The sequence below is a fragment of the Bos taurus genome, chromosome 19, assembly GCF_002263795.3.
Source record: "Bos taurus isolate L1 Dominette 01449 registration number 42190680 breed Hereford chromosome 19, ARS-UCD2.0, whole genome shotgun sequence".
In the NCBI taxonomy this organism is placed as follows: Eukaryota; Metazoa; Chordata; class Mammalia; order Artiodactyla; family Bovidae; genus Bos; species Bos taurus.
Window position 1 is genome coordinate 50,304,324 of NC_037346.1, and position 26,530 is coordinate 50,330,853.

The 26,530-nt window shown below is 52.1% G+C and overlaps 1 protein-coding gene and 1 long non-coding RNA gene across 4 annotated transcripts in view; one reads left to right on the forward strand and one right to left on the reverse strand.

Moving 5' to 3' along the window:
• Positions 1-734, forward strand: part of LOC112442692 (uncharacterized) — a 17,511-nt gene extending 16,777 nt beyond the window's left edge. The window contains exon 5 of the long non-coding RNA XR_003030943.2: positions 645-734. This is a non-coding gene — a long non-coding RNA (uncharacterized lncRNA). The remainder of the gene's footprint in view (positions 1-644) is intronic.
• The window catches only part of SECTM1A (secreted and transmembrane protein 1A), a 27,597-nt gene extending 1,913 nt beyond the window's left edge, over positions 1-25,684 (reverse strand). The window contains exons 1-5 of one of the 3 annotated variants that reach the window (XM_059878277.1): positions 25,041-25,538; positions 10,733-10,858; positions 5,557-5,719; positions 670-823; positions 141-455 (exon numbers count right to left, since the gene is read on the reverse strand). In XM_059878277.1, the coding sequence (XP_059734260.1) occupies positions 141-455; positions 670-823; positions 5,557-5,628 (541 nt within the window). In that variant the 5' untranslated portion in view covers positions 5,629-5,719; positions 10,733-10,858; positions 25,041-25,538. Of the gene's footprint in view, positions 1-140; positions 456-669; positions 824-5,556; positions 5,720-10,732; positions 10,859-25,040; positions 25,539-25,573 lie in introns of those variants that run through there. The other 2 variants (NM_001435081.1, NM_001435082.1) reach the window with 2 other exon arrangements.
• Between the last annotated feature and the right edge of the window lie 846 nt (positions 25,685-26,530).

Below are 26,530 nucleotides of genomic sequence, written 5' to 3' on the forward strand. Positions count from 1 at the left end.
GGAAGTCCTCTTCAGGCCTCATCTCCGTGGCTCTGGCCACCTCAGGTGGGCAGGAGTCACTCCTCCCTAGTTGCTCCGCACTCCTGCCCGCCAAAAAGAGAAGCTCTTGGGGTCAATACCCCCCACCCCGCCCTGCTCACCTACGACGGTCAGTGTGGTGATTTCGGTATTTATCTGGCGTCCCTGCAGAGTCCACTTGTACAGCCCTGACTGGGTGTCCTGGGCTTTATCAGTTATTAGGTACGCCTCGCTCTGCCAAACCCAGAGACCCCATCCATCCTGGCAGAAGTCTCCTGGGGGCTTTACACTGCAGATGAGCTTCCAGGGTGCCGTGGGGTTCACTTTCAGGGAGATGTTGATGTGGGAGAAGGCATTGGAGATGCGGCAGCTCATCATGGCTGGCTTGCCCCTCGGCACAGAAACCACACCCCTGGTGCAGTTGGGGTTGTCCCAGGCTGTGCGGGGAAAGTCACACGTGTGGGTCATGGCTGGACCTCAGGCCATCCAGTGGCTGCCCTTCCTGGGGTCACTGGCACTACCTGGAGCCTGGGCCCCTCCTGGCCTGATCTAGGTCTCTCCTCCCACACCCATCTTGCCCCTGATGCATTCCCCGCCCCTTCCCCCCTCCCTTCCTTCCCCTGCAGGCAGAGTTGGGACCATGCCACTTACTTCCACTCTGAGCACTCCTGAAGGCCGCCAACAACAAGAGGACCCAGAACATCCTGGGAGCGAGGAGAGTGGATGCTGACATCAGCATGGCCAGCAGGACGTGGATGAGTTTTAAGGGGTCCCTCGTCCTCCTTACTGGTTTTTGGGACACTCCCTGGAGGAAGGAAAGCTGATGAGTCAGAGTTCCCTTAGGCTCCTTGGGAAGCCAGTGAGAGGGGCTGCACCCTGTCCAGGGTGGGTGAGGGTCCCCAAGCTCCTCCCTGACCCAACTGTGTCATGACCCTTCTCGACACCTTTATAATGTCTGCAGTGGGACCACTGTCAGACAGATGAGAAACACAGATAAGACAGGAAACAAGTCCCTGGGACACAAGTCCCTTTATATTGCTGGGGTTATCTTGAATTTTATATAAAACATGCAAAACTCCCTGAGCCATGTGTCCTGTAGAGACGGTCGTGACACACAGAATCTCGTGTGGCCACTTGAACCTGACACCAGCCTAGGACCACCTTGGATGCTCCCAGCCCCTCTTCCACTCTTGCATTCTGAGGATTGGCATTTGGGGACATTTGATCCACTCTCCAGATTTGCTTTTATCAACAACAAGAGTCTTCCTGTGGAACTCGTGAGTTACAGTCTGGAAAGCTGAACTTTCACATCCTCTGAAACAAATGCTCATCTCGGGCTTTGGTATCCAGTAAAACTGACATTTGGGCTTCCCAGACGGCACAGTGGTAAAGAATCTGCCTGCCGATGCAGGAGACACAAGAGATGAGGGTTCAATCCTGGGTCAGGGAAATCCTCTGAAGTAGGAAATGGCAACCAACTCCAGTAGCCTTTCCTGGCAAATTCCATGGACAGACTCAGACACGACTGAGTGACTAACACTTTCACTTTTCATAATGACATGTAGCTACCATTAGGTACTACACAGAGGATGAGATGGTTAGATAGTATCATCAACTCCATGGACATGAATTTGAGCAAACGCAGTAGATAGTGGAGGACAGAGGAGCCTGGCGGGTTACAATCCATGGAGTTACAAAGAATGGGATGTGACTTAGCGACTGAACAACAACAAAAAGTAGCTTCACTGCTGGAAAATCCTCTGTGTTCCATCCATTCATCCATCCTTCCTCCCAACTCCTGACAACCATCGATCTTTTTACTGTGTCCAGAGTTTTGCCTTTTCCAGAATACCATGGACTTGGTACCCTTTGGTTTTGAATTCAGTGTCTGATTTTCCTTTTCCACTTTGCTGGGTACTGGGCAGAAGGGCCAGGAGCAAAGGAAAGTGTGGATGTAATCGCTTCCAGGAGCTGAGGCCTTTTGGTGACCAGCCCTCGTCCTGACTCCAGGAGACTCTGGGTCAAACAAGGAGAATGACATGGCGAGGGACAGTCTCAGCCCCCAGACCCCTGTGACCGGTGCTGCTGTCTCTGGCTTCCCTTGATTTTCTAAACTTGCTTCTATTCCTAATTTACCATCAGAAGGACAGTCTTCTTTTCTCACATAAGTACAACATTTGTAGTTGAGGAAGAAAGATGTCACCTGAGAGACATGTGTTCTGTGCACACACATGTATGTGATTTTACATATGTGGAATCAGGTTAGACAGCCCACTACTGTCTCTCTCTTCTCGCCCTCTGTACTGTATGTACAAGGGTGAATGCTGCTCTTTAGTCACTAAGCCGTGTCTGACTCTTTGCAACCCCATGTACTGGAGCCCACCAGGCTCTGCTGTCCATGGGATTTCCCTTGCAAGACTATTGGAGTGGGTTGCCATTTTCTTCTCTAGGGGATCTTCCCGACTCAGGGATCAAACTCACCTCTCCTCGTTGGCAGGCACTTTCTTTACCACTGATCCATCAGGGAAGGGTGAAAGGTGGCCGCAAAACACATGTCTATCCAGAATCTGTGAAGGTGATCTTACTTGGAAATAGAGACTGTGCAGCCATAAATAAAGAGGAAGTTGTAGTAGAGCAGTGTGGCCCCCAAAGCAACGTGTCTGGCTTTCTTGTAAAAAGAGAGAAATTTGTCAGAAACAGACAAGGGAGAGGCCCGGAGCTGACAGAGGCACAGACTGAAGGGATGTGGCCACAAGCCAAGGGACACCAGAGCCGCCAGAAGCTGGAAGAAACAAGGAAGGATATTTCCTTGCAGCTGTGCTAACACTCACAGACTTTCTACCACCACTTGGACTCCTTCTGAGGGAGTATGGCCTGTGCACAGGTGACTGCTGGCCATCTTCTCTCATGTTATCCAAGGTTGCTGAAAGTGCGGGCTCCCAGATGGGCACCCGTGGGGACTCCCTGCTGCTCTTTCTGCTGCCCCCAAATCTCCAGTCTTCCCTGAGCCTTCCCCTGGCCATGGCGGGGCTCTGCCCTCACACACGAACCTCTCAGTCCAACTTCATGAGCTCACTGAGATTCTCACCAGGAAGGGCTCTGGAGGGTTCCAGAATCTGGACAAGGAGGCCAGGGTCCCTTCCCACCAGTCTCTGCCCCTAAACTCCAACCACCTTGGGCCTGGCTCCTCATTGTCAGATGATACAGCCTAGGAGCTGGGAAGAACTCCAGGTTGGGGTAGATCCTTGAAACCATAGACCAGTCTCAACTAAACCAAATCTGTACATCGGAGACACAGACTTTTCCACCTTATAGAGTGCGGAAGGACTGTCTGCAAAGAGCTGGACTGGGGATGGATGAGCTGGACTGGGAAGGAGCTTCTGGTCTGAGGGTCGAGGAGTTGGACTGGGATGGAGGGGCTGGTCTGAGGATGGACAAACTGGAATGGGGATGGTGGGAGCTGGTCTGGGCTGGAGGAGCTAGACTGGGGATGGGAGGAGCTCCCCGTGTCCTCAGGCACCTTGGCCGGCCTTATCAGTCTGGGGTTCCACTGCTGTCTTATTTTTAAATATAGGTATATTTTGTGCAATATTTGCCACATATTTACATTTCAGAGTGATTCGTTATCTGAAATTCATATGGGTTTTTAAGTTTGGCATTTCCATTCCTCTGCCTGAGTCCCTCCTCTTGTCTCTGATGCTGCAAAGGACAGGAAAAAGGGAGAGAGAGAGGCCAGGGCACAACAGAGGAAGAGCGGGGTGAGAAGGCAGAGGGTCGGGGGTGCTACAGGAAGACTGCATGATGGGGCAAGAGCTGGAGGGGTCCTGAGGATTCTGGAGTTGGGAAAGTGAGGCAACAATTCATCATTCTCTGAGATCACTGTCACAGCTGCTGGTATCTCCATGTATTAAGCTGGGGCACACAGCTGGGGTTTGTGCTGTCACTGGGGACATGATCACATTTGGGAGTCAGTGGAACACCTTGGAAGGTGCATGCCGTTGCCAGCACTTTGTCCTGCCACAGGACCTTGGGGAAACTGAGGCAGCAGGTATGTGGCTCGAGGCTTATGAGCTGACCAGGGGCACAGGGGTTCTCGGTCAGCAGGGATCTCCATTCCTGCAGCACCTAGGAGAAGCTGGACCAGGTTTTCCACACAAAGGCTCAGTGGTAACGTGTATGTACCTGGATATTTACATGGAAGGGTGAGCTCCCTGCTGTCCAGGTAGGCCTTTCACCAACAGTGTGGAGGGAGGTGACCAACCACCTTCAGAAGACAGCTGAAACGGAGCCCCAACCCTGGCTCAGAGAGAAGGGATGCCCCAGTCTGGGGAGCCTTTGCTGTGTCCCGTCCCTGCTGCTATGGCTAGAAGGAAGGGTCCCTGGTGCTGCTGCTGCTAAGTCCCTTTAGTCGTGTCCGACTCTGTGTGACCCCAAAGACTGCAGCCCACCAGGCTCCCCCGTCCCTGGGATTTTCCAGGCAAGAACACTGGAGTGGGTTGCCATTACCTTCTCCAATGCATGAAAGTGAAAAGTGAAAGTGAAGTCGCTCAGTCATCTACGACTCTGTGAGGCCCCATGAACTGCAGCCCACCAGCCTCCTCTGTCCATGGGATTTTCCAGGCAAGATTACTGGGCTGGGTTGTCATTGCCTTCTCTGGAGGGATCCCTACCGGGCAGTAATAAGTTCCTCCAGGCCTGGGGGCTGAGTCTGTAAACCATTGCTGCTCTCATGGGCCATCAGTACCTGCCAGCCCATCAGCTGGGCCACTTCTCACTCTCTTTCACAAGGCACTTCCTCTGAGAATCCTCCCCCTCCTTGCACCTGCTGGTTGCACCCTCCGCGGGCGGGTGGGGGCCTGTAGCTCCCCACCGCCTTTACTGTTTAGTCCCAGGGAATGAGGGCCTCCTAGGGGCTCTGGCTCCCCAGGCACTGGGAGTGGAAATTGGCTTTCAAATTGCAGATCATTCACCAGTAGTGGGAGGTGAATTGAATTTAGATTGCTGCTGCAGCTTAACCAAAAATGAAAGGAGAGCATAGAACGAGTCAGTGGAGTGCCCCTCTCCAGGTTTCCTCTGTTTTAATGAGTGTTTGTGAGTGAATGGGCTGAGTGTGCGTGTGTGCCCCTTGTCAGTGCACACAAGTGTGTATGTACATGAAAGTGAGTGTGTGTGCACAAGTATGAGAGTTGCAGTGTTGGCCTGGACATGAAAGTGTTTCACGCCAGATGTGGTCGGGACAGCAGGTGTCCCGGTGTTCCCAGGTTTGGTCCGGGACGCAGGTTTTGTGCGTATGTGTGGACGTCCGGGAACTCGAGATGCCAACTCTCTGCCCCTCCTGACAAGGGCAGAGTCAGCCTGGAGCGGCCCCTCAGAGACACAGTTGCCCACCAGGTCAGGAAGCCTTTGTCTTTATCCCTCCTTCAGTGGAGATGCAGAGCGCAGGGCCTGAGAGCACAGCGCCCCATCTCCATCAACCCAGCCCCTATTTGAGTGCGATCCTACACCAGGAGCCCCAGCCACCACCCCTCCAGCTCTCACCTGCAACCTGGTAACCGGCTCCTCCACGCGTGTAGCTGCAGCCTGTCTGTGTGCAGATCTGAGCTGCTGCATTCAACCCAAATGATGATTCCAGGGCGGAGCCAGGAAAGGAGGAGGCGGGAAGGATTCAGAATCCATGCACTTCAGGTCTCATACCCAGGTCCTGTATTCAGGAAGGAAACCTCAAGTTATGGGAAGTCACTCGAGTTTCCCATAAAAGCAGAGACATTACTTTGCCAAGAAAGGTCTGACTAGTCAACGCTATGGTTTTCCCAGTAGTCATGTATGGATGTGAGAGTTGGACTATAAAGCAAGCTGAGTGCAGAAGAATTGGTACTTTTGAACTGTGGTGTTGGAGAAGACTCTTGAAAGTCCCTTGGACGTCAAGGAGATCCAACTGGTCCATCCTAAAGATCATTCCTGGGTGTTCATTGGAGGGACTGATGTTGAAGCTGAAACTCCAATACTTTGCCCCGGAAGTCCCTGGACCAGCAGGCCCGGGAGGGACATGCAGTAACAAAAACATACATAAAAGTTAGAGCCCTTCAAAAAGGCTTCCCTTCATCCCACTGAGCCTCAGAGTGGCCCACATGCCCCGGCTTCTAGCTCTGTCTTGCCCCAGTCACCCTGCGTGACCACCAGAGAAGGTGGTGGAGGAACCTTCACAAACAGAGTGCTCTCTCCTTTCAACTTTCTGCCTCCATTCCCAGAATTACCCGAGAATCAGGATGCTCTTCTGGGAAGACTCTAACCCCAGACCAAAGAGAGGGCAGTCCAGGGCCCGAGATGATGCTCCTTCTGATCCCCGGAGACACCCTCCCTCCACAGGAGTTTCTGAGAGGCATCTCAGAAAGAGCACTGCGAACAGAGGGAGACTCCTCAGCTGTTCCTGGGGGAGGCAGGAGCTGGGAAAGACCTTCTTCAGGGGCTGCTTGAAATGGTCATCAAGGGGGAGGGTCCCTGGGGTCTGTCGTGTGGCAGAGAGGGGCCCTGGTCCTGGAAGTGCCGCTGAGCCTGGAGGAGCCAGTGCTCCTGGGACCACCTGAGGGTCTGCGGGGAAGCAGAGGATCTGGTTGGGGCGCTCCTGTGACCGCAGCTGCATCAGTTACAGGTTCATTACACAGCTCCTGTGTGTGGACGTGTCTGGTGTGGACTGAGGGGCTGTGGTGAGGCTGTGCACGCCTGACAGTACTGTTGGGGCATCAGCAGAATCAGGCAGCCTAAACCCTCAACTGTGCAGACAGCATCGTCCCAATTTCCCTTTGAATGCACACCTGCCTGCATGCTAACTCAATGGCGTCTGACTCTTTGGGACCCACTAACGTGCAGCCCGCCAGGCTCCTCTGTCCATGGGATTTCCCAGGCAAGAATTCTGAAGTGAGCTGCGATGCGATCCTCCAGGAGATCGTCCCGATCTGGGGATCGAGCCTGCATGTGCTTATAGCTCCTGAATTGGCAGGCAGGTTCTTTACCACTGCTGCCACCTGGGAAGCCCCTTCCTTTGAATCCATAGAAACATATACTTCCAGAAGAGCTAGACGAACATAAAATATCATCAGGAAGTAAGTCTGAGTCTGGGAACTAAAGGTTTTTACAGTTTCTTCAACTTTTTTTCCTCCAGAATTTCTACAACAGTCCTGTGCTCAAGTAATCAGAGAATACTGTGTTCTTTAAGAATAAACAGCAATTTTGGGGGGGTTAGAGAGAGCAGAGTTGATGGGAGGAGAAGGGACAGTAGAATGATCCCTCCTTGGCTATCTCGGGCTTCCCCCAAGGCCCCGGGGTGGTGGGTGGAAGGGCTGGGGCCAGGCTGAAATGCCCACAGGCTCTAAGTGCAAAACCCTGGGTCCTTTGAAGGCCATCATCTCCCCCTTCTGACCCATCCCTGGCCTTTCCCAGGGGAGGGCTGTGGGACCCTGGTACCACCATGCTGCCTTTCCTGGGTGGTAGGTCACCCCAAGACCATCTGGAGAAGAGGGGGAGTTCCCAGGGGCTCCTAGATGGTCACCAAGGCCGAGGGGCCATCCCTGAGTGACTCAGCTAAGGGCTACAGCCTGCTGGGCTTGACCCTGCACACAAAAGAGGAGCACAGAGTGTCTTGCTCACTGTCCTGTTCTGCAAAGGTTGATCTGCTGCAGCCGTGGACTCACAGTGTACTTCTGTGCTCAGACAGGAATTAGAGACGTTAACGGACTCTGTGTATCTGGACAAGCAGCCCCTCAGATGATTAGATGTGTGACTCAGGAAGAATTTCACTGACCCCAGCTGCTTGCGTTTTCCACAAAAAGAAAAGCACCCTCACCCTTATCCTGTGATATATCTGTTCTCTGTGGCAAGCAGTAGAGTCAGCTTCACCCAGAAGTATCCTTGACCATCTGTACGTGCCAAGTCATTTCAGTCGTGTCCAACTCTGCGACCCTATGGCCTGTAGCTATTGGATTCTCCAGGCAAGAATACTGGGGTGGGTTGCCACGCCCTCCTCAGGGGATCTTGAGATCGAACCCAGGTGTCTTACGGTTCCTGCACTGGTAGGCGGGTTCTTTACCACTAGAGCACCAGGAAAGCCCACCTGTACTCCTGGCCAGAAGCCCCACGAACTGGCCTCCCCCATCTCTTGGGACAGATTCTCTCACTCCATCATAGCTCTCTCACTGTGTGGTTTTCTTTTAGTCAACTGCATCCCCCCAAAACACTCCCCCAAAGCCACCCTGTTCAGAGGCTCACTCAGCCTTGAGTAGGTGTCAGAAGGTTCAAGGGTCTTCCCGCCCTCCTGGCCTGAGAAGATTGGCCCTCAGTGCCAGGACACTCCAGGAGCACAGATGCCCCTCCTGTTCTCCCCCTCCTCACCCCAACCCTGGGGCAGTGCTTACTTCCTCTGCATCCTCATTTGAACTCTGACCTCTTTTCCTGGTAGAGGCTTCCAGGCCCAGGGCTAGAATATACAGGCCAGAGGCCACCAGGTCTGAGAGTGACTGAGGGTCAAAGTTTAAAACAGGGTGTTTTCCCACAAGGGGCCCCAAGGAGGGCTGTGAGCAGGAGGCTGAGGGCAGGTGCCCAGGGGACAGGTCCAGAAGCCTGGGCGTCAGCTGGTCAGCACACACCTGAAGGTTCAGGTCCCCACCTTCCGGAATGTGCCAGAGTCAGCCTGAGGGGGAGGTCCACAGGCTGAGAGCAGAGCCCAGCCGGCTGTTCAGGCTTCATGGGAACCCCAGGGGACTGTCCACACTGAGGCTGGGCCCCCTGGGGTGGGGGTGAGGGAGGGAGAGAGCGTGCAGTTCCCTTCTTCGAGGGGTCAGTAAACAAGGGTGTTTTGTTCTGACGAGGTCCCTGCTCTCCCATGGTGTGAAGGTCAGCCATTCTGAGCACAGTTGGTTCTCCGTGAATGTTGCTCAACAGCCATGGGTGTCCCTGGGGTTGAGGATCACCTGTTTACAGAGCCGGGTCCCCAGCCCCTCCCCACTTTGGAGGTAGCTGCTGCTCTTTTATTTGCTGAGTTGAGTCCAACTGTTTTACGATGTCATGGACGGTAGACCATCAGGCTCCTCCGTCCCTGAGACTTCCCAGGCAGAATCCTGGAGTATGTTGCCATTCCCTTCTCCAGGGTTCTTCTCCACCCAGGGACCAAACTTGCCTCTCCTGCTGGGTAGACAGATTCTTTATCTCTGAGTCACCTGGGAAGCTTTTGGAGGCAGACTACTAAATTAAGGAGATGAGTATGGTTTTCGAAGAGCACTGAGTCCCACCTGCTTCATAAAATATGCACACTAGTCACAAAACCCGGTTTGTTGCCATTTGGCACTAAATCTCGGGACTTGACTGGTGGCATGTGAATGGAGGCCCCACACTCCTTCACTCCATCGTTTTCGTGCAATGAGTATCGGCCACCCAGTTGCCATTTTGCCGTTGGATTTTCACTGGCTCAGCTGATAAAGGGTTCAAAAAAGCATTCAGAGGCTAAAAGAATGTGGAGATTGTTTGCTACTAAAGGAGCAGATGGGATTCCCTGGTGGCTCAGACGGTAAAGAATCTGCCTGCAATGTAGGAGACTCAGTTTCCATCCCTGGGTCGGGAAGAACCCCTGGAAGAGGGAATGGCAACCCACTCCAGTATTCTTGCCTGGAGAACTCCGTGGGCAGTAAAGCCTGGCAGGCTACAGTCCATGGGGTCACTAAGAGTTGTACATGACTGAGCAACTCACACACACAGAGGAACACGTGGACCTGGAACCAATGACGTGGCCTTGGGGCTGGAATACTCATCACTCGTGCACGTCTCTGGCTTGCACTCTGCTGGGGGGAGGGTAGGTGGGTGGGGAAGGCATTTGTGGGGAGGGGGAGGTCATCCTGTCTCAGGAGCCAGACTAGGGACTAGGCAGGGGCCTTGACAGAATGACCAGCCCAGGGAGCAGCCCAGCCTCCTGCCTCCTTGTCCCCGTGAGGGCTATCCTGCCGAAAAGCTGAGATGTCTGGGAGGCAGGCAAGATCTTAGTTTTTTGTATGTCGTGTTTTTAGCCAGCTTTGTCATTCTCTTTTTCAGTTTCATCAAGAAGCTCTTTAGTTCCTGTTCGCTTTCTGCCATAAGGGTGATATCATCTGCATATCTGAGATTATTGATATTTCTCCCGGCAATCTTGATTTCGGCTTGTTCTTCAACCAGCCCAGCATTTTGCTCTATGTACTCTGCGTATAAGTTAAATAAGCAGGGTGACAATATATAGCCTTGACGTACTCCTTTCCCAATTTGGAACCAGTCCATTGTTTCATGTCTGGCTCTAACTGGACAGGCCTCCTAGGCAGCTGCTCTCGGGGGTGGTCAGGGGGAGGCGGAATACCATTCTGAACTGGGCCCCAAGTTGGCAGGTGTGAGTCAGCATGCCTGGGGGCCCTGGTCTGAGGGTCTGCTCAGGGTGAGGGAGACTCATATGCGGGTGATCCCCAGGCACATATACACCTGACCAGGTCTCCTCTCAGCTGCCCATGCCCTCTGTTGGAAGAGGGGCCTCCTGGTGATGGTCTGCGGTGGGGGATCCGTGGAAACAGGGGCCTCCAGCCCTACCCTGTGTTCCTGCCTGGAGAATCCCAGGGACCGGGGGAGCCTGGAGGGCTGCTGTCTATGGGGTCGCACAGAGTCGGACACAACTGAAGCGACTTAGCAGCAGCAGCAGCAGCTGCCCTACCCTGGGAGCCTGTGCAGGGGGCCTGTGGCACACGGTCATTCAGGGGTCCAGGCAGCCAGAGGCCCCTCCAGCTGGTGACACTGTCGTCATCAGAATCACACTTGGGCCTGAAGGAGTCTTTTGGGCCTAGAAAAGAAAACAGGAGTCTCAAAGGCCCTTGCTGAATCATTTAACTTCAGAGAAAACAAACAGAACTTTAGGTCTCGCCCTGATGCTCCAGGCCGGTTGCATCTATCTGGGACTTATCACCCCCTGTCCAGAAACCTTCCACCCCCTACACCTGCCCAGAAGACTTATCACCCCCTGCCCAACTACAAATGCCATCTCAACTAAAGAACACCCAAAACATCCCGCCTGATTAACGTTTCCCTTATCGCTTCCACAAACCTCCCTATAAATATGGAGCCTCCCTGGTCCCTCTGGCTCTCAGCCTGGTCCTTAGGCCGACTGTCGCCCCTCCTTGCCTGAATGAAGGTAACCTACTTCTGTTGAGCTCGTCTTTCCTCTTTCTGCCTCGGCCTGAACTATACCTTACGTTCTTGGTGCCGAAACCTGGAAGGGGCGAGGCACTCGTCTCACTCCCTCTCACTCTCCCTCATTCTCATGTTTTCCCTTTTCCAGGAATCTGGGAGCTCGAACATCCTCCGAGCTCACTTTTCTGCCAGGGCTCAAGTTCCCCTCCGGGACACTAGTGCCTTCGTGAGTGGTGCAAGCCTTGGCCTAAGGCTTTATTGGTGCTTTGCGTACCCCCAGGCCTCGACTCTACCCCCTTTCCCTCTCTCTCTCTTTCTGACGACCTCCAGAATAGGGAACTCCTGCCATTCGACTGCTCTACATGCAACACTCCACTCAAGCTGGCCCCTAGATTAAGGTAAGATCCGGACGGTTCAGGAGGTGCCCTAGAACTCAGTCCTCTTCAGGTCCCGGGGACCCCCAGCCCAGGGGCAGTCTGTAGGTGACGGTGGGGGATGCTCCACCTCAACACAGAGCTCTCTTCTCATAACTCCTATTGCGACTACGGGTGAGGACTCGAGCTCTCAATAGGAGCCTCTGCTTGCCTTTCAATTATGGGGTCTGGCCAATCCGTCCCAAAAGATTCCCCTCTGACCTGCGTTCTCAAAAATCTCAAACCACTGTCACTCACTGAACTCAAAGCTAACCATTTAAAACAACTCTGTACACAGATGTGGCCTCAATACCAATTAGACAATCAAGACCACTGGCCTGTAGTCGGCACATTTGACTTCAACATTCTTCAAAATCTCATCAACTTCCTTAAACAGAATGGCAAGTGGTCGGAGGTCCCATATGCCCAAGCCTTTTGGGCCCTTTGGAGCAGGCCCTCCCTATGCAAGGCCCGCTCCACCCACGAGATCCTTCTATGCACCTTGCCTCCCAAGCAAATGGGCTCTTCCTCAATTAACCGCAGACTGAGACCTTCCGCGCCCGCCCCAGGAGTTCGACCTACGGAGAGACCCTCTCTACCCGCCACCCGCCAACCCTCTCCTTCCCCTTCATCCAACTCTCCTACTGGCCCAGAAACCTCTCTGACTCCCCCTCAACCCAACTACTCCATCTCCCCGACACCCCCTCCCCACTTCCTTCCCCCACTGCCACACGGTCATGTACCCAACACGATCCCCTGAGAGAGGTGGCAGGACCAGAGGGCCCCACCCGAGTCCACGTACCATTTTCATGGTCAGATATGAGCCAGATAGAAGAAAAGTTAGGATCATTTTCTGAAAATCCTACCAGATCCAGCAAAGAATTCCTGAGACTCTCACAGGCCTATAACCTCACATGGAGTGATGTCTATTATATCCTAAATGCCACTCTCACCCCTGATGAAAAAGACCATATCTGGCAAGCTGCAAAAGTCCATGCTGATCATTTACATAACCAAGATCGGGAGAACCCAGGTGCTGATGAGGCGGTGCCTCCGTTAGATCCCCACTGGACTTACCAGCCTGGTGACCCAGGTATCAGGAGAATCATATGATTACCTGCATTCTAGAAGGGATGCAGGAAAATACTCATATCCATGTCAGTTATGATAAAGTCAGGGAAATCACCCAAGGGGAAGACGAAAATCCAGCCTTATTCTCAGCCCGCCTCACAGAGGCAGTCCAGAAGTATACCAACCTAGATATCACCACCCCTGCTGGCTTACTCTACCTTCACATTCAATTCATCGGCCAGTCCGCCCCTGACATCAGACGCAAGCTTCGACAACTAGAAAAGGGCCCTGAGACCCCCCCAAAGAGACTTTCTAGAAGTAGGCTTCAAGGTGTTAATAGAGAGGAGGAGGCTAAGAGAGAAAAGGAACGTGAGAGAAAAGCTAAATATGCCCTTTTGGCGGCAGCAATTAAGGGAAGAGATCAACCTGGCCCACGTCATCCCAGAACGAGATTTAAGACCTCCCATCCCGGGACCCTGCTTCCGATGCAACGAGTTCAGGACACTGGGCAAAGGCATGCCCACACCCGCGGCCCCCCCAAAAGCATGCCCAACCTGTGGCCAATGGGGACACTGGAAGATGGACTGTCCCCAGGGACGCCCTGGCGACTCTGGGGAAATCCCCACTTCTCCCCAGAACCCCAGCCCAACCCTACGAGAGTTGTTCCAATGATGGGGCCCAGGTTCCAGCCCCCCGGCCCGTGTCTCAAACATGAGCTCGGAACTTAGGGTAGATGGGGTACTGGCTGGAAAAAAGACCTCTTTTATAGTAGACACTGGAGCCACTTTCTCTCTCTTAACTTCCTATTCTGGCCCAACTCAAGACTCAGAACTCACAGTCAAGGGGGTCTCTGGAGTTCCCCTAAGGCCAAAAATCAGCCCTTTATTACTCTGTCAATTTGGAAAACCGACCCTTATACACTCATTCCTCATAATGCTTCAGTGCCCGATGGCACGCCTAGGGGGAGGTTTGTTATCCAAATTGGGAGTCTTTATGACCATACCCCTCTCGATACAGTCTCTATATTCTGCATGCAGATGGCACCTGGACGGTCCCTATCCCTCACCCTGACCTTCCCTTGGATCTACCCACCTCAGACCCCCAAGTCTGGGACACTGATCACCCATCCATAGCCAAACATCATCCCCCAGTCCACATTACCCTAAAAGACCCCTTGACTATAATCACCCAACAACAGTACTCTCTCACCCCGGAGGCCCACAAGGGACTTAAGCCTATCATAGACTGTCTTCTTCAAGCCTCTATCCTAATTCCTACCCATTCACCACACAACACCCCTACTCTGGCAGTAAGGAAGGGACCAGGATCAGGTCCAGGATCCTGAACCAGGATCTGTGAAAGTCATTGAGGCCATCACATCGACATTCCCAGTAGTCCCTAACCCTTATACCCTTCTCTCCGCCATACCCCTGACTGCAACCCACTTCACGATATTAGATCTCAAAGATGCCTTTTTCACCATCCTGCTCCACCCCCTCTCCCAACCCCTTTTCACCTTCACCTGGCAAGATCCCGAGACTCACGTTTCCCAACAACTAACATGGACAGTTCTCCCCCAGGGGTTCAGAGACAGTCCCCACTTTTTTGGACAGGATTTACAAAAGGACCTACAGACACTCGACCTAGCCCTGAGTCATCTCCTGCAATACGTAGATGACCTCCTCCTTTGTAGCCCAACCCGAAAACTCTGCCTCCAACATACTGCCAAACTCCTTGGGGCCCTGGGATCCTGGGGTTATCGGGTATCCCAATCTAAGGCCCAAATAGCCCAGACAAAGATCACCTACCTGGGGCTCTCCATATCCCATCAACAAAGAACGATTCCGCCAGATAGAATCCAGGCCTTGATTAACTGTCCACTTCCAAAAACAAAAAGGGAGCTTCTGTCTACCCTCGGCCTCCTCAACTTTTTCTGTATCTGGATCCCTAACTTCTCCCTCCTTGCAAAGCCTCTCTGTGAGGCAACTAAAGGATGTCCGGATGAGCCCCTTTTTAACCCCTCCTCACTGGCCAATCCTCTTCGCCAGCTCACCCAGAGCCTCCTCCGAGTGCCAACTCTCCACCTGCCAGATCACACCAGACCATTCTTTCTCTTTGCACACTCCAACCAAGGACAGGCCCTGTGACTTCTGTGTCAGCGGGCCGGAGACACCTGGGCTCCCATAGCCTATCTATCAAAACAGCTGACATGGTGACCAAGGGCTGGCCTCCCAGTATACAGGCCATGGCTGCTATCGCAGCCCTCGTACCCGAAGCAAATAAACCCTCTAGGCATGCCCCTTTAACAGTCTGTTCTCCACACACCTTCGGAGACTTACTATCACATCGGGCTTTCCTCTCCCTTCCCCCTTCCAGGGTACAGGTCCTACATACTTTTCTCCTCGACCCTCAGCTCTCATTCTCCCCCTGCTCTCCCCTTAACCCCGCCAGCTTATTACCCACGTCCTCTACAACAGACTCCCTCCTACATAGCTGCAGCCTAACAGTAGATCTTACCCAAAACCCCTTCCAACATTTAACAGATCAGCCCATCCTAGACCCAGACACCCAACACTGGTTCATTGATGGCAGCTCTCAAAAATCCCACCCTTTGCAGCAGAATACGCCATCATCCAGGGGACCTTTGTCACAATCACGGAACCCAGACAACTGAAGCTTCACCTCTGCCACCTCACACCACCTCCCAACAGGCAGAACTGATAGCTCTCACCAGAGCTTTGAGTGTGTGTGTGTGAAGTCGCTCAGTCCTGTCTGACTCTTTGCGACCCCGTGGACTGTAGCCCGCCAGGCTCCTCTGTCCATGGGATTCTCCAAGCAAGAATACTGGAGTGGGTTGCCATTTCCTTCTCTAGGGGATCTTCCCAACCCAGGGATCAAACCTGGGTCTCCTGCTTTGCAGGCAGACGCTTTATCCTCTGAGCCACCAGGAAAGCCTTTAACTGGGAAGCCACCAGAGCTTTAACTCTGGCTAAAAATCTAAGGGTTAACATCCACACAGACTCCAAATATGCCTATAACGTACTTCACTCAAACATCCTAATATGGAGGGAAAGAGGTTTCCTAACCCAAAAGGGACCCCCCATTATTAATTCAGACCTGATCCACAAACTCCTAGAGGCAGCACTCTTAGCAAACAAAGCCGCCATCCTCCACTGTAGGGGCATCAAAAGGGAAGTGTCGTATCAGCTATAACAATGCTGCAGACCAGAAGGAAAGGAGACAGCCCTGTCCCATCCTTCCCTCCAGTCCCCTGTCATCCTAGCTCTGACTCCACCCGACCCTCCCTCCACCACAGAAATCCTCTCTTATCTACACTCACTTTTTCCTCCCTCATCCAAGACACTCCGACAGTTCCTCCGTAACCACTTCCCCATATCCAATGCTGACCAACAATATTTAGATAACCTTACCTGCTCCTGTCAAACATGTCAACGTACTAACCCCAATTCCAACCTTAAACTGACATCCTTTCCAACCCATCAGATGCGAGGCAGCCTCCCAACACAGGATTGGCAGATAGACTGTACTCATATGCCCCCGGTCCGGAGAGTCAGATACCTCCTGGACCTTGTGGACACCTTTTCGGGGTGGGTAGAAGCATTTCCCACCACAAACACAAGAGCCCACACCGGGGCCCAAATCCCCCTCACAAAAATTATCCCCAGGTTTGGCCTGCCTTCATCCCTACAGTCTGATAACGGCCCGGAATTTACATCCGAGGTCACCCAACAACTTGTCCAATTCTTACAGATACCCTGGAAATTTCACATTACATACTGTCCCCAGTCCTCAGGAAAGGTAGAAAGGATGAATAGAAAAATCAAAGAAACCCTTACCAAACTAACCCTCGAAGTACATCTGGATTGGACTAAACTTGTGCCAAGTGTTCTCCTCTGAATACGGGCTTTGTCGAAAAAGCCCCTGGGGCTGAGCCCCTTTGAGGTGATGTGTGGAAGGCCCGTGCTCCCTCCTGGACGCAGCCGTGAACCCCCTCCCATACCAAGCTTCTTACACTCCCCTCTGCTGGCAGAACTCCGCAATGGCCTCTGGAAATACGTCAACCACTTCTTGCCTGCCCCTGATCCCCAAGTCCTCCTGCCCCCTTTACAAACTGGGGACACAGTCTGTCTGTCTGATAATCCCCAGGGTGACCTAACCCCAAAGTGGCAGGGACCATTCAAAATCATCCTCCTCACCCCAACTGCAGATAAACTCGAGGTCACCTCCTGGGTACACCCGTCTCGCCTAAAGTGGGTCACCTCCGATCCTGCACTGCCCTCCTTAAATGACACCTATCGGGTCTCCCTCACAGAACCCACCTCCTTAAAATTCACCCAGCGACAACCTCTGTCCACCATCCAAGAAGGCACTGAATGACCTGGACTCTCAGCCTGCAACTGTTCCTGACCCAACTACTACAAGAGCTCTGGACCAGCGCCCCGACAGGAACCTCCTCCAAAGACCTGACTACACTGGTGTCTCAACTGTGGCTCCAGGGAACCTTCTGCAACCTGACTCCAGACGAAATTGATTTCTTTACTCTCATTCTCTACATCATTCTACATCCTAATAAACAGTGTTCCTCCTCAGACTCAAACCACCACCAACTTGGGGCCTTTCCCCTCGCCCTCACTGGCCTCTCCCTGTCTCTCTAACTATAACAGCACTCTTAAGCTTAATCCTTGCTGTAGGCCTAGTAACTGTCTCCCTCAGGACTGGCCACCTAGCCTTCGTCTTTCCGTGGGTATCGCCTACGTTGCTAGCTGTGTTCTACTCCCAGGGTGCTATTTCCTCTGCACTGCCTAACTAACAGCCCATGATTCCTCTGCTCCTCATCCTTGCTGCACTCCCCAGCCTTCTGGCTACTCCCTGCCCCTGCTCTGACATTTATTCCTATGTACATTCCTCATGTTATAATACAGCTCCAAAACCATGCACCATGAACCTCAGGGGCAGGAAGTCCAAATCCCTACTCACTATTCAAGTACAACAGAGAGGGAATTTCATTAGTACCTGCCATAAGCCAAATGGAAGAAACATATGTTTCTATCCCATTACTCACTGGGGATACTCAGTCGGGGGCGGGGTACTAGATCAAAATCGGGAAAAGAAACAAGAACAAGTCATCAAGAACATAATTTCCCAGGTACAGGCGACTCCTGAGCCTTATAAATGCCTAGACCTCCTTTCCCAATTACGGCCTGTCCTAAAACCTCCCTCTGGCAACCAACACCTTACCTGCCTTCTCAACTCTTCCTTCCAATTCTTCCAGTACACACAACACACATCCCAGTCTAAGATATGCATGTCACTGTCTCCCTCACCGTCATAACAATTCCTTTACATTCAACCTGGCTTTTACAGGGCAACTACACCTCCCCTTCCCAACAAAAAACTACACAACTCATTGGGCCAGTCTCTGACAATGTCCTTCTCTCAGCCTCTTCACACCTAACCTGTATCAACTAGTCTAGTCCCAACTACACTGGTCTTACAAACTCCACTCCCTCCTTCTGTTCCACTTGGGTTCTCTGGAACAGCACAAACAATTGCACCATCCGGGAATCCTCACTCTCTGCGGGACCTGCACATACTCGTGTCTCCCGTTGGACCCCCTGGACCTTGCATCTTGGTCTTCCTGACCCCGGGCCTAACATTCCTCAAAGAAGAAGAGGGAGAAGAAGAGTCTCCCCACAAGGGGAACTTTACCCAGGAAAAGACGAGCCGTCATAGCCCCCCTCCTGATTGGGACTGGCAGAGCAGCAGCCGTAGGCACCAGGATTGGAGGCAGCTCGACCTCTGCCCAATTCTACTACAAGCTGTCCCAAGAACTTAATGAAGACATGGAGCAGGGAGTGGAGTCCTTCCTTTCAATCCAAAGACCAATTAACTCATTAGCTTCTGTGGCTCTTCAAAATAGGCGAGCCCTGGACCTTCTCACCGCAGAAAAGGGAGGGCCCTGCCTTTTCCTAGGAGAAGTGTGCTGCTATTTTGTTAATGAAACGGGTGTAGTCCAGGACAGAGTCAAAGAACTTAGACAGAATTGAACGCCGCAGAAAAGAGTTACAAAACCTTTACAGTCCCTGAAAGCAGTTCCCTTGGTTGCTCCCTCCTGGGACCACTGGTACTTATCATTCTATTCCTCTTATTTGGACCCTGTTTCTTCAATCTCTTTCAAAGGTTTCTCCAAGAACGGATTCGGGCCATCTCTCAAGATCAGGTCAAGACCATTTTTCTTCTCGAGAGCCTCACCCCAAGCTCAGAAAAAGGAGACCCTGGGCCCTAGGACGATCCTCCATTCCAGACCCAACTCGTTGCCCCAATCCAGCAAGAAGTAGCCAGAGAGATATGGCACCTTTTTCCCATTTTTTTACAATGATTTCAGGTCTGGAATGAAGGAGTCTTTTGGGCCAAGAAAAGAAAACAAGAGTCTCAAAGGCCCTTGCTGAATCATCTAACTTCAGAGAAAACAAAACAGAACTTTAGGTCCCGCCCTGATGCTCCAGGCTGGTTGCATCTATCTGGGACTTATCACCCCTTGTCCAGAAACCTTCCACCCCCTACACCTGCCCAGAAGACTTATCACCCCCTGCCCAACTGCAATGCCATCTCAACCAAAAACTACCCAAAACATCCCGGCTGATGAACGTTTCCCTTATCACCTGCACAAACCTCCCTATAAATATGGAGCCTCCCTGATCCCTCTCCAAGCTCAGCCTGGTCGTTAGTCCGACTTCGCCCGTCCTTGCCTGAATAAAGGTAACCTGATGCTGTGAAAGTGCTGCACTCAATCTGCCAGCAAATTTGGATAACTCAGCAGTGGCCACAGGACTGGAAAAGGTCAGTTTTCATTCCAATCCCAAAGAAAGGCAATGCCAAAGAATGCTCAAACTACTGCACAATTGCACTCATCTCACATGCTAGTAAAGTAATGCTCAAAATTCTCCAAGCCAGGCTTCAGCAATATGTGAACCATGAACCTCCTAATGTTCAAGCTGGTTTTAGAAAAGGCAGAGGAACCAGAGATCAAATTGCCAACATCTGCAGGATCATGGAAAAAGCAAGAGAGTTCCAGAAAAACATCTATTTCTGCTTTATTGACTATGCCAAAGCCTTTGACTGTGTGGATCACAATAGGCTGTGGAAAATTCTGAAAGAGATGGGAATACCAGACCACCTGACCTGCCTCTTGAGAAATCTGTATGCAGGTCAGGAAGCAGCAGTTAGAACTGGATACGGAACAACAGACTGGTTTCAAATAGGAAAAGGAGGTATGTCAAGGCTGTATATTGTCACCCTGCTTATTTAACTTACATGCAGAGTACATCATGAGAAACACTGGACTGGAAGAAACACAAGCTGGAAACAAGATTGCCGGGAGAATTATCAATAACCTCAGATATGCAGATGACACCACCCTTATGACAGAAAGTGAAGAGGAACTAAAAAGCCTCTTGATGAAAGTGAAAGTGGAGAGTGAAAAAGTTGGCTTAGAGCTCAACATTTAGAAAACGAAGATCATGGCATCCGGTCCCATCACTTCATGGGAAATAGATGTGGAAACAGTGGAAACAGTGTCAGACTTTATTTTTCTGGGCTCAAAAATCACTGCAGATGGTGACTGCACCCATGAAATTAAAAGACGCTTACTCCTTGGAAGCAAAGTTATGACCAACCTAGATAACATATTCAAAAGCAGAGACATTACTTTGCCAACAAAGTCCATCTAGTCAAGGCTATGGTTTTTCCTGTGGTCATGTATGGATGTGAGAGTTGGACTGTGAAGAAGACTGAGCACCGAAGAATTGATGCTTTTGAACTGTGGTGTTGGAGAAGACTCTTGAGAGTCCCTTGGACTGCAAGGAGATCCAACCAGTGCATTCTGAAGGAGACCAGCCCTGGGATTTCTTTGAAGGGAATGATGCTGAAGCTGAAACTCCAGTACTTTGGCCACCTCATGTGAAGAGTTGACTCATTGGAAAAGACTGATGCTAGGAGAGATTGGGGGCAGGAGGAGAAAGGGACGACAGAGGATGATATGGCTGGATGGCATCACTGACTCAATGGACCTGAGTCTCAGTGAACTCCGGGAGTTGGTGATGGACAGGGAGGCCTGGCGTGCTGCGATTCATGGGGTCGCAGAGAGTTGGACACGACTGAGCGACTCAACTGACCTGAACTGAATGTCTGTTGAGGTCGTCTTTCCTTTTTCTGCCTTGGCCTGAACTATACCTTACAGGGCTTGCTCTGGCTGCATGTGTCGCTGTCGTGTTGCAGGGCAGTTCATGGAGGATAGGGAGTGCCTGGGTCACTTTTGCCCTGTGTCTCCTTCCAACCCAGATCTACACCTTTTTCTCAAAACAGACTTCAACACAACTTGCATGTATCTTTTTCTTTTTTGTCTTTTCTTTAGTCTTTACTTAGATAGCTTTGAGACTCTGCAGAGTGACTAGACCTTGGAGCTCAGTGTGGCTGGAGGCTGCCCCAAAGCACCCGGTGCTGTCCTGCTGGGCTCACCGTGCACTTCCGTTAGCCCACCTGCCCCATGACGGTGGCCACTGCCCTCGGGCTCGACTTGACCCACAGCCGGGCGCTCTCACAAACACGGGCTCACGTAGGCTCACATGGTGCATGCCATGGAGCCACGGGGCTGGGAGCAATCCCTGCTATCCTGGAGTCAGACAATGAATAAAGCTCCATGACAGGTTTAGAGTTAAAATTGTCAGGAGAACTTTAGAATTTGTTTTAGAATTAAGCACTGCTGCAGAAGAGAGGGCAGTCCACCACTCATAAACACACAGGAGACCACATCAGATCTCAGGACCGTGCCTGCTGTGATCAACCTGTCTCCTGCCTGTGCATCCCTGGAGCACCTGGTCACATGTGGCTTTGTTCTTCAGGTCTGGACAGCGGCGATGCTGTGTGCTGCTCACCAGCTGCTGCTGCTCCTGGACCGCACGGGGGGAGGTGTCCAGGAGCCATGCCACATGCTGGCCCACACCTCACAAACCTGGTGGCCACGGATTTGTTTCAGGTGGGTCCAACCCCACTCCACAGGTAGGTCTAGGGCCAGCCCTCCCAGGGGCAAAACCTTCCCCTGTGGCTGGAACCCAGAGGGAGAGGGGCCCCCAGCTTCAAGGGCTGATCAGTGGCCAGAGCTCTCTCTATCACCCTGCAGGACACACAGTCAGGGCAGATCACAGCACAGCACTGGGGTATCAAGGCCTGAGACGCCCAGAGGACTCACATTTTTCTTTCATTAGAGCTAAAGCATTCTGACTTTCTGATTCGTGTTTCCTTTGAGGGGCTTCAGGTTAACCTGTCCTCATGGTGGAAAAGTGAGATTTGGGTTTCTATTTCAGTTCTGAGTCCCAGTGGTTGGAGGGATGGAAGATACTGGAGCCTCAGGACACACAAAAGGAAACCAGAGCTGGAGGAATGGGCCCCCACCTGCTGGCCAGGGAAAAGGGGTCGTCAGGGCTGAGGCCCCTCTGTGAGGTCTCCTGTGATTCCTCGGGCTGGCTGCTGCCACCGTCCTGCCCTGGCCATCAACTCACAAACTTTCTTCATCTCTCTCTCCTTCTACAGCTCACCCACCCGACATCTGATGCACTTTCCCTGCCAGGTTTTATTTTGGGATACTCCTTTGACCAGTTTCCTTAGGGGAGCCTGGAAAGCACACCTGTCCCCCGGGGCGAGGGCATGATGAACCTGTAAGTCACCCTGCAGAGGGCGCCTATGGCACAGGTGTGGATGGGTTTCCAGAGAATGGGAGGCCTTAGGATGAGTGTCTAAAAAAATCCACAGTGATCCACCGTGATACATTGGGATCAGGATACATTGGAGTGTCAAGATCACAGGGAAGAAATGTGGAGCTTGGCAACATATTGCGAAAGCAGCAAGTTCCTCCTCCTCCTTCAAACACAAGTGACCAGAATCAGGGCAGCAACTAGCCTGGCCCCTTTTTGCCATTTCCACCCTGTCTCTCCTGTTTCCTCCAGCAGTGGCTTGGAAGCCAAGCCTGGGGGGTGGGGGACAGCAATGGCTTTAATTAGTGAGTGATTCTATTACCTCCTGCACCGCATTCCTGGTCCTCTCGGTATTGGTTTCCTAACACCTGAGCAATGAGCTTCCTTGTCTCATTTGTCTGTAGCTTAGATTGGAGACCACGTACATGGTTTAATAGCTTCTTTCTTAGCGTTTTTCCTAATTTTATGCTAAGTCACTTCAGTTGTGTCCGACTCTGTGTGACCCCATAGGCGGCAGCCCACCAGGCTCCGCCGTCCCTGGGATTAACCAGGCAAGAATAATGGAGTGGGTTGCCATTTCCTTCTCCAATGCATGAAAGAGAAAAGTGAAAGTGAAGTCGCTCAGTCGTGTCTGACTCTTATCGACCCCATGGACTGCAGCCTACCAGGCTCCTCTGTCCATGGATTTTCCAGGCAAGAGTACTGGAGAGGGGTGCCATTGCCTTCTCCTTCCTAATTATAAGACTGTTGCAAAAGGGGAAACATCTTCTACAACCCACAACTCCTATTTCCCTAAGCCATTGATATAAACGACTTTTAAACTTCGATTCTTGAGAAATGGCATTTAAATTGACAGAGAATTCCTGCGTCGTCTGGGTCTGAGTGTGTGAGTACATTTTAGCCCAAATGTCCGGAGAGTCCAACATCCACAGTCTTGCTTTTCAAAAAGAGGCAGAATGTGCAGCTTTAAGCAAGGGCCGTGCGTGGGGTGGCTGGCACAAGGCACGTTTCCTCCTCCCCAGGCAGGCCCCATCCCTCCACAGGGAAGCGTGTCACTCTGCCCCATTACTCGATCTATTCGAAAGGCTTGGATGTGAAGAGATTGTGTTTTAGGGTGTGACCTCCATCCACCAGGCCAATTACCCAGCCCACTCCCGAGTCACTGCTATAGTGACCTCCTTTCTACGGCAGCAAAAACGAGCCGGGGTACTGAAGACTGTGTTTCTAAAAGCTGGAGTGTTCCGAGGACTTGCTCCTACAATTTCTCTTTCTGCAGAATCAGGAAAGAATGAAAAGGAATTGCCACCAAATCCCAAGAAGCATACTCCACCAAAAGAGCGCACACCAGCCACTGCCTCTGCTGAGGGGTTTGAGAAAGCACCTTTAAGAATCTCCAGCATCGTGATTATGGCACATACACCTTCTTAACCCCTTCATGGATCCCAGCCCTGTCGTGGTGAAGGGGCTTGTGTAACTCAGTGAAGCTGTGAGTCATGCCACATGGGGCCACCCAAGAGAGACAGGACATAGTGAAGGGTTCTGACAAAATTGGTCCACTGGAGGAGGAAATGGAAACTCCTCCCAGTATTCTTACCATGAGAACCCCATGAACAGTATGCAAAGGCAAAAAGTATGATACCCGATGAGCCCCCCACCCGACCCCGCCCCCAGATCAGAAGGTGTCCAATATGATACTGGGCAAGAGCAGGACCAGCAGAGGGTAATTACTAACAGCTCCAGAAAGAATGAAGAGACTGAGCCAAAGCAGAAACGATGCTCAGTCGTGGATGTTTCTGGTGGTGACCGAAAAGCTAGAGCAGAGAGTGTCATTTTCAGGGCAAGATGCCCAGGGTGTGAACCAGTCAACGCCAGACCCTGAACAGGCTGCAGAGGTTTCTCCACATGAGAGTGACCTTTGGCTGAGGATTCGGGGCCTTGGACTCTGACACGGCACCTTCTGTTTCTCCAGTTCTCAGGGGGCCTGACCCAGGCTGGAGTCCACTGAGAGGCCACACCCAGCTGTGGGGGCCCTGAGCCCCAGCAGTCTGGCATGAACTCGGCTGTTTTGAAGTTTCTCAGCACTGGCCTCACACTGTCTCGGGGTTGGATGCCCTGTGGTAAGTACACACATGTCCTGTGCGGCCTGGCACGGGATGAACCCCAGACAAGCATGACTGTTCCTGGAGTCTTAGTACAAAGATGAGCTCCAGGACCCAATTTGGAAACCATCTCCTGCCGCAGTATCACTTTTTTCGGCATCATAGGGAGTGTTCATGGGCACCAATTCTGCCAGGACAGTCTGTTGAGATTGCAGAGAATCTCAATTGTCACAGAGAGGTAAAACAGTCCTCAAGGATGGTGCCGCATCACATCTGGCTGGGTGACCTTGGAGCCATCCCCGCCCCTCACCATTTTGCTGATTTACTTTTGTTTTTGGTTCAAAGGATTCATTAACAAAAGAAACCACTTTTCACACAATAAACATTTTCAATATTTACTAGAAGAATATTTGGCTTAATTTCAATATACAGCCCTTAAAAGAAGAGAAATAGAAACCATAGAGAAAAGTAACAGCACATACATCACCACATGGGGCCAACCAACATCCAGATGTAAACAGAGCTGGAAGGTCCCTCGGTAACAGCCATATGGAGTCCCAGTTGGGAAAAGGTCCGCATCACGCAGGGGAGACTTCAAGTTGCGGTTTTGGAGGCTCCCACTTGGAATCCCAGGGTGCAGCTGACACCATCATCCGTGGGTGTGCAACAATGCAGCTCTGGTTTTCCTTCACCTTTTACATTGTTGTTTGTTTCACCTTGTGAGTCACGAGATTTTCCAGACCCCAGGGAGTTGGCCAGAACTCCAGGGGCTCAAGAAAATCCAAGCCCCATGCCCTTTCTTATCCAAAGTGCCCCTTACTTACTGGTAACAATTGGTGTGTTTGCCAGCAGGCACATAGCCCAGGCAAGATCAGAAGTCAGTCAGAGGCCTGTTCTCCGGACACTGAAACCTGAACAAGCCTTCCTCCATTGTCATTTCCCTAACACCGCCCCCGCCCCTTTGCTGTCGAACCAGAACAGAGACATAGCACCCACACACCCGCACCCCACTCACAGGCTTCTGCACCGCCTGGGGTTTCCATCTGCAGGGGAAGGCTGGATGGGTCGCCCCTCTGCCCTTCTTGATGCTTCTCCGTGTCTCTGCTTCACCCAGACTGTGGACATAGGCTACAGACTGGCTGAGAATGTTACAGTTGTGTGTTTTCTTATTTCCACAGAACTTCATGTTCATTTTAGAAGCCTTGGAAATCGCAGATAAGCAGAAAATCCTTCCCAAAAGCGGCCTTAGCCAACATCTGATTCTCAGTCCTCTAAGTGTGTGGTTTCCTGCCTTTGGGGTCCAGCCCTCTGCCTCTCAAGGTCCTGTGGTTATTAATCAGGTCTTCTATTGACTTGCAGTCACTAGACCTGGCCGAGGCACGAGGGATCCAGGAACCATGGTACCTGCTCCAAGGGCCCTGGGAACACACCTGACACCGGGGGCACATGCATGCACACTTAGACACTGCACACCCGCACTCACAGACGTGACACACCTGCACACTCACAGCAGGTCTGTGGGGCTGCTGATGCAGCAGAGCTGGCCTGGGGATGGCTTCCACATGTTCCCAACCTACCAGACAGGGCTCTGCCGGGAGAGAACAATGGACGCTGAGGACGCAGCATCCTGATTCCACAGATCAGAAAACAGAGGCCACACAGATAAGAGTCGGGAGTTCTCAGCGTTTCCAAGGATGGGCGCTTAGTTTCGGTTTTGATGAGAGCCAGGCTGGCATTGGGCTGGGGCTCCTTTCTGGAGGCTGCAGTTTGGGGTGGGGACACACCCATCCATGCAGCCTGAAGTCACCACCAGGGGATGCCATTGGCAAACAGTAAGTCAGTACCAGAGTCCCAGGCCTGGGAGCGGATGTTGCAGCCCCAGGGCTGCTCCTCCATGTCATTGGGTTCCCCAGGAACTTGAGGGGCCCTGCCACAGGCCAGTGGGGCAGGCCAAGGGTTCCTGGAATCCCTC